Below are 8427 nucleotides of genomic sequence, written 5' to 3'. Positions count from 1 at the left end.
AAATCATCTTTTATATGTCAAAATCAAATGTAATTTAAATATTTCAAAATATAACCCACTGTCTCCAACCTCCCGTCACCGTCTTCCCCACTCAACTGCCGCCACCGTCTCCCAGCTCCACCGACGCCACCGTATCTCACCTCCACTGCAGCTAAAACCCATTAAAACTCTATATATCTCTTTCAAAAACCCCTTTACAACCACTGCATCTACTGTAAGGCCCCGACACCGGTAGCCCTACTTTAGCGTCGGATTTACTCATAAACACAGTTCTTCAAATCAGAGTTTATTAAAACTTTTCGCGGAATATAAAACATCAATCATTTGTTACAAAACGTTAAACCTTTTCTTTGATACCATAACACAAAACTTTATATTTAAAACATCTTTACTTCTTTCTTCAGATGCCAGCCGTTCAATCCATGCCGTGTGTCATCCTCATGCTAACTCTGTAATCAGCTCACCTGCGTGCATACTAAAAGTCAGCTACGCTGAGTGAGTTCTAGTTAATCGAACGCCATACAATACATACACATACATACATATCCGTAGATACATATCCATACTTCACTAGTTACCCTTCTGTTCTACTTACATACTCGCTACCATACATACATACATATCTACAATCACTAACCTCAGTCTACCGAGAGTACGTTCATAGTTCACCGTCTATACCTGTACTCAAGGTCGTGAACACGTACAAAGGTCCGCAGTCCTTACCTATGTTCACCCTTTATGGTACGTGCAAGGTCCGCAGTCCTTCCCTATACCATCCTACATCCACAACACGTACAAGGTCCACAGTCCTCCCCTATGTTGCAACCTAAACCATAGCACGTACGAGGTCCGCAGTCCTCCCCTATGCTACCACAATACAACTACAGCACGTATAAGGTCCACAGTCCTTTCCTATGCTGATGCCTATCTATAATACGTATAAGGTCCGCAGTCCTTAACTACGTTGTCGTCTATTATCTGTAACACGTATAAGGCCCACCGTCCCTATCTACGTTTACATCTATCATCTACTTTACGTATAAGGCCCGCAGTCCTTAACTACGTTTACATCTATCATCTACTTTACGTATAAGGCCCGCAGTCCTTAACTACGCCATCACCAGCCGAGTCTATGTCCGACAAAAGCTAGAGGGATTTGCCATCCTAACTTACTATGTCGAACGTAGAACTCACATACCATTCGTGTACCTGTATACACCTACTTCACATATACAATAATTACATCATAGCATAAGAACACCCTAGGCGTTCTTTACATCATTCATTTAACAACCATACCTCTTGTCGATACGTGCAATATCCGAAGATCGTTCACGCCCCGACAAGTATTCATTTGTAATGTTCATACATCTTCGATGTATAATATTCGTACCTTTATTTTTGACCTGACAGTACGCGCAATATCCGAAGATCGTTCGCGTACCGACAAGCAACCATTCATATCCATCACATATATCACATATGGCATACACTTATCACTTAGGATAAATGTATTAACAACACATCGAGTATGCACACAGCCCCGAAAACATAACACATAAATGGGGCTAGAAACTCACCTGAATACCGTTACGCTCTCCGTTAATAGTTATTCCCCTCTTGAGCTGTGCACGGCTAACTGTATAATATTTACACGTATCAATTAGCTACTACTACTTATGTTGCGTTTCTATCTTTATATGACCCACAACGAACGGGGGTCCGGGGGCAGCGCCCCTGGTAGCAGGGTTCTAGGGGCGGCAGCCCCTAGCGGGGTCCAAGGGGCAGAGCCCCTGGCTGGGGTTAAGCTGCCAGGTCAGCTTGGAAAAATTTTATTTTCGATAACTGCCTTAACATATTTTCCATTAGGTTTTTAATTTATTTTCTAAACGAACCTCACTTCAGGCGAAGTTAAACCTTAGGCGAACTTGGCTTCAGGCGAAGTTAAACCTCGGGCTAACTTGGCTTCAGGCGAAGTTAAACCTTAGGCGAACTTGGCTTCAGGCGAAGTTAAACCTTAGGCGAACTTGGCTTCAGGCGAAGTTAAACCTTAGGCGAACTTGGCTTCAGGCGAAGTTAAACCTTAGGCGAACTTGGCTTCAGACGAAGTTATCCTTAGGCGAACTTGGCTTCAGGCGAAGTTATCCTTAGGCGAACTTGGCCGTAGGCGAAGTTATCCTTAGGCGAAGTTACGCTTGAAGGCGAAGTTACGCTTGAAGGCGAAGTTCATCAGGCGAACTTAATCTTGCAGGCGAAGTTGTCGCGCTGCAGATCTGTTTGCCCATAACTCCTTCGTTTCTTAGCCAAATAACTCGATTTTGGTACCCACGGAACCGTATGATCGGCGCCTACAAACCCCAACCATCAAATCGGCCTAAAATCGACGTTTTAGGGGTCCGATTTGGGCAGTTGGGTTTCGGGTCCGGTTAACCCATCCAATCCTAACCATTTTCAGTAATAATAGCTTTGTTAGATTAGTTCATACCTTACCAACTCAGATCTATCAACAAATCTCGGGTCTCGGCTTCGAATCTAAATCGGTTAGAATGTGTGTGTTTTGAGGGTGTAAGGAGTGTGTGTTAGGGAGTTTGGTGAGAAATGAGATATTTTGGGATTTTGGGGGTGTTTATATCCCTGAAATCCCATTCTCATTTAACATATCTCAATTAACCCAAGTCCATAACCCACTTCCATTACCCGACACTAGCCCGACCCATACCAACTCCTATTCTTTTATTTATTTCCTGATAACCCGAGTAAACTTCCCATCTATTAATAAGTAATATAATTAATATTACCTTTGAAATTTCGGGATGTTACATCTACCGTCTATGACATCCGACGGCCACAGCGAACACAAATCGTCAAACTCTCGCCCTAATTCCTAAATTAGCCCTAATTAGAGGTAAGCTTGATTCATGGATCGATCGATATTAAAACCATTGAAGCCAAAAATCGAATCCTAAGCATAATTCTAACCTTAACGTGGTGGTGGAGGCTGGGCGTGGGTCGCCATGATAATGGTGGCCGGAAAATCAAATGTGACGTCGATGGTGAGGATCGGACGGTTAAACTCTAACCTCAATAAATTTCATATATGCGAAAAGCATCGTGCAAGGTTTCCGATGACAGCTGGACGATGGTGGAGGAGTAGCGGTATTCCGGTGGATAGTAATGGCAGCCGGACTGTGGTTGTCTTCAATTAGATCTGGAGGACTGTAGCAACCGAAGCTTATCGAGTTCGATTTTCGGTCGAATTGCGTCAAGAAGAAGCCGGAATTTGATATTTGAAGAACAGAGTGGAATGCCAAGATGGTGATAATGAATTAATGATAAATGATAATAATCTGGTTATTGTAAATATGCGTTGATTAATCCAAAGGGATTTTGGATTTTTGTTATAAGATTAAGATTATTATGTTATTTGTGCAATTTGTTTAATTGTTATTATTATTAATATGATTATATGAATTTGTTTTGAAAAGACCAGTATGCCCTCACATGCGCCTCACGTGAGGGTATTTAACTGAGTTTTTCTAACCCAGTTAGCGTAAAGGACATAACGTGTAGGAAAAAAATGTTTAAAGTACAGCGCCTACAAAGAAACTTAACAAAGGACATGAACCGTAAATTGACTTTTTTTAAAGGACAAAATTTGTAATTCTGTCTTAAACAAATAATAAATTAACATGTTAACATTATTATTATTATTATTATTATTATTATTATTATTATTATTATTATTATTATTATTATTAAGCTAAACTTTCAGCAGTTCAAGAATCATGTTTTACGCCTCGAGTGTGCCTAGCACCTTTGGCTGATTGAAAATGCGTGAGAGGGAATATATGCGCGACAAAGGAATGGGGAGAGGAGGTGAATGTCACGATTGGTGATCATTAGCGGAGCTAAATGGTGAGACAAGGGGCGTATGACATTATTTAAAGAAGTTCTTTGAGATCGAGATGATGAAAGATGATGCGAAAATGAGAGGACACGGGAGAAGAGTTTATATTTTTATACTTCTATTCTTAATAATGTTTTATAAACCGGTTTTTTACTCGTATCGGATTGAGCCTAAAAAATGGCACAGTCGGTTAAAGAGGGTTGTACCGGGAGGTTCAATCGGGTTGAATAGTGATACGGGACGATAATAGGACCCGACCCAAGAAGGCGTTCCGCATGAAGACGTTGGAGTATGGAACAAGTTAGAAGATGATCTTTTAGTTATTTAAATTATTGTTTCCTTTTATTTAGTATTTTTTTGCCTATATTAATATTCAAATATTTAGTATAAATAAGGGCTAGGGTTTATTGTTTATTTAGTTTTTGACTGAGTTTTAATATAAAAGAACATTGTTCTTGGAACCTATGGTTCAGTTTATCGGTCTTTGATTAACTAAAGTGTCATGAGCCATTTGAATGCTTCCGAAACCGCATCATTTGGTATCAGAGCTTTTGGTTCTCAAATGGCTCGACGTGAGGATGAATACTTTCTTGCTCGTAGATTCGCCGCCAGAGGCAACGACAGAAGTATGTTTGATTCACGTGCCAACGGTAGAGGTTGGTATTCTACTAGCAGAGTCGCCGCGAGAGGCAGCAGTGGAATCCATTCCGACCCGCGGGATCTTGAGATCGAACGACTCCGACAACGAGTCCGCAATCTTGAAGAGATTAAACGACTTCAGCAACGAGTCCACGATCTTGAAGAGATCAAACGGCTCCGAAAACGAGTCCGCGATCTCAAGTTGCAACGGGAGATTCGTAAGGCGGAAACCGAGTCGAGCACCGTCGTCTGGGACGAAGGTGACGACGGAGAGGAGCATCCGTTTAACTATCACCCACCTCGGTTCGACGGACCAATCTATCTTGAAGAGTGTTTATCGGAAAACAAACCCAGATTCGATGAAGACGGAATTGATTTTGATGAAGAAGAATATTCCTTTGTGCAAAAGGTGGTTAGCGGAATTACCGTTCAAAAAGATGAACCAATATTAAGGGGAAAAATGGTTCTTAACGGTGGTTCGTTAACGCGTGTAGCAGTTGATGGTAATGTTTCTACGATGGTTGTAGGTGGTCCCATGGCAGCTAGGGGATCTCAAAATCTATCCGTCGTAATCCCGGAGAGCTCGGGAAATCACAAGGTTGGTTACGTGAATAATACTCCTATCATAGTGGAAATTCAAAATCAAATTGAAGATAATAATTTCATTTTCATAGACAAAGATGTTATTCCCAAAAATAAGGATTTGATGGACCCCATGGAAGAAATTAGTAGGTGTGTTGGTGTGAATCAAGATCTGAATACTAATCATATAGGAGTCCACGTGAGGATGGGTTCCAAGCCTACTATTCAGCCTAATGGGTACTTCATAAAAACAGAAAATAAGGCATACGTTTCATCACAAGAAGTGGTGGTGATTAATAGTAATCAGGTAGATTCTCCCTTCGACCCGGGTGGTACAAGTTCATAACCAAGCAAGACAATCCATGAAGTCGAACTATTCTGGAGGGTTGTGATAATAGTGCAAGGGAATCGGGTTGATGTTCCCTTCGACCCAGGTGGCTTTGGTCCAAAGACAAAACTCGAGGACGAGTTTTTTCGAATAGGGGGAGTATGATACGGGACGATAATAGGACCCGACCCAAGAAGGCGTTCCGCATGAAGACGTTGGAGTATGGAACAAGTTAGAAGATGATCTTTTAGTTATTTAAATTATTGTTTCCTTTTATTTAGTATTTTGTTGCTTATTTTAATATTCAATTATTTAGTATAAATAAGGGCTAGGATTTATTGTTTATTTAGTTTTTGATTGAGTTTTAATATAAAAGAACATTGTTCTTGGAACCTATGGTTCAGTTTATCGGTCTTTGATTAACTAAAGTGTCATGAGCCATTTGAATGCTTCCGAAACCGCATCAAATAGTTTACCTTCTAATTTCATATAAATGAAACTTTAACTCAAAAAAGAACCCAAAGGTATATAATTCCACTAGTTTGAGGCCCGTGTACTACACGGGTAGTTCTTGAAAATACAATATTTAATAAATAATCATTATACAAGAAACAATAAACCCGTTAAAACACTATTAACACAGTCGTTGTACAATAGTTTTTAAAACAGTTTTAAAGTAAAAAATATTTATAAATATCAAATGTTTGAAAAAAATAAGAAGTAGATATTAAATTAACAAATTTTGAAGCAAAGATTTTAAGAATGATAACTATTATTTTATTAATATAAATTTGTTAAAAAATGTGGGGTTTAATGTAGGAGTGACAAGCGGCAAAACTTGTAGGCTTTTATTAGAGAGTATAGATATTATATAAAACATAATCCAAAAGTTAACCATAATGAAAAATAATAATACAAAATTACTCGATTTTCAAAAAGTAATCAAAAAGTTTACTCGTTTCAATGTTAATCGCTAGGTTAAATTAATTTTTAGAAAATATGGGCCACAAAATATTAAAAATCTATTGGACTTAAAACCAATTTACGGTTTCAACCGATATTTTTAGAAAAAAAAAAGTCAGTTTGAAGTTACACCAAACCGCCCGAAAATACCGGGCCTCAAAATACCGACATGATAAATGAAACCCGGTATTACCAGTCCAACCAACCAGTACGAACCGATTTTTAAAACACTTAATCTTATATTATGTTTTTAACGTATAAAGTTATTTCACATAATTTTTAAAATACGTTAACGATAAGATTAAAACCCATCATATTTCAACAAACAATACGTTTCAAATCCATGTCTTTATTATAAATCCAACAAACACAAACCCGTATCGATACATTCACACTAACGATAAGATTAAAACGCATCATATTCCAACAAACAATACGTTTCAAATCCATAACTTTATTACAAAACCAACAAACACAAACCCGTAAAGATTCATTCACACTAACAATAATCTGTAAATTCACCCAAAATGAAAGGACAAAAACGTAAATAACTCCACACTATAAAACCATCAGTTCATTGCAAGCTCCGTTTCATTCTCATTCATGTGTCTGCAAAAAACCTAAACCAAATTAACAATTCGTTACCAAAATTCAATCAATAATATTAATCTTCACCCCAATTCCTTCATGGGTTATTCTCAGGTGCATTTGAATCGAGTTTTCCGGGTCCCAATTTGTCATTTCATCAGCCATGGTTTACGATTCGATCTCGACCGTTGGTTCCAATTTGAAGGAATTAGGCAAGAAAAAACGGGTACATTTTGTGTAATTCGATTCAATTTCTTGTTTTTTGATGTGGGTTTTTGATTGATTGATGAGTTTTCTTGTTTTTCGGTTTAATTTTGACCTGATTTTGATTTAATTTTGGTGTTTTGAAGGTTAATCGGACTGCGAAATTGAAGCAGTGTAAGCTTGATGTTCGTCGTGAACAGTGGTTATCTCAAGGTGAATTTTGTTTCCCCTAATTTTATTTATTGAATTTGTTTAATTGTTTGATTTGATTTTAATTATTTTATTTTTTGTTAATGTTGTTAGTGAAGAATAAGGGGTTTAAGGAGGAGAATAAAGTCGGGTCGGGTAAAGGCGAAAACCGAACGGTTGCGAAATTGGTTGTTAACCCGGAAGAGAATCGTTTCAGTGATTGGGAGTCGCCGTCCAACAGCCCGAATGATCATACCGGTAGTTTGATTAGTAACACTTCGGTTACTAATTTCACAACCAGTAGTAGCAGTAGTAGTAGCAGTGGCGGATGTTATTCGGGAAGTATGACGGAAGAAGATGATTGTTTGGATGATTGGGAAGCTATCGCCGATGCTTTAGCGGCTGATGAGGTGAAAAGTGATCGTAATACGAATTTGGACTGTGAAATTCATGATCATAACCATAACCGTGATTTGGAGCCTGTGGAAACGATTAAAGATGTGTCGGTTAGTCGTCATCGGGCGTGGAGACCGGATGATTGTTTTCGACCTCAGGGTTTACCAAATCTGCTGAAACAAAACAGTTTTCCGATGAATTCGGACAGAAACGGTTTCAAGAATGTCGGATTTGCACCAGCGGCATGTCCTATATGTTGTGAAGATTTGGATTTAACAGACTCGAGTTTTCTTCCATGCCCGTGTGGTTACAGGCTCTGTCTTTTCTGTTACAAACGGATTCTTGAAGATAACTGTCGGTGTCCCGGGTGCAGGAAGCAGTATGAGCAGTTTGATCAGGGGAATATGAGTTCTAAACTCGCTCGTTCTTACAGTATGATATCAGGAGTCGGACATTAGGTTGAATAATTTGGGGCCCGTTTTGTGTCTTTTGGTTCTTAAAATGTTAGAAACTGGTATTAATCCTAGGTTATGTCGATTAGTGATTGGGAAATATGTCGATGTGAGTTTGGCTGTTGGTATGTTAATACATAAGGGCATATATAAATCAAATACATCATTTCAACTGCGTT

The 8427-nt window shown here is 38.8% G+C and overlaps 1 protein-coding gene across 1 annotated transcript; it reads left to right on the top strand.

The window, feature by feature from the left end:
- Nucleotides 1-6981: 6981 nt before the first annotated feature.
- LOC143575813 (uncharacterized) lies at nt 6982-8427 on the top strand. The gene is made up of 3 exons (XM_077060083.1): nt 6982-7233; nt 7358-7424; nt 7515-8427. The coding sequence occupies exons 1-3, from the start codon at nt 7171-7173 to the stop codon at nt 8252-8254; spliced, it is 870 nt and encodes a 289-aa protein (XP_076916198.1). The 5' UTR covers nt 6982-7170; the 3' UTR covers nt 8255-8427.

This window comes from Bidens hawaiensis, unplaced genomic scaffold, assembly GCF_021521415.1.
Source record: "Bidens hawaiensis isolate Kalapana, Puna unplaced genomic scaffold, B.hawaiensis_p1.1 tig00027752_1, whole genome shotgun sequence".
Taxonomy (NCBI): domain Eukaryota; kingdom Viridiplantae; phylum Streptophyta; class Magnoliopsida; order Asterales; family Asteraceae; genus Bidens; species Bidens hawaiensis.
Note: the sequence above shows the minus strand (reverse complement) of the source record. Positions and strands in the feature narration are given on the sequence as shown.

Coding starts and splice junctions, on each gene's coding strand:
- LOC143575813 (XM_077060083.1), top strand. CDS start 7,171: ATGGTTTACGATTCGATCTCGACCGTTGGTTCCAATTTGAAGGAATTA. Junction 7,234..7,357: donor AATTAGGCAAGAAAAAACGG/GTACATTTTGTG, acceptor GGTGTTTTGAAG/GTTAATCGGACTGCGAAATT. Junction 7,425..7,514: donor TGAACAGTGGTTATCTCAAG/GTGAATTTTGTT, acceptor TAATGTTGTTAG/TGAAGAATAAGGGGTTTAAG.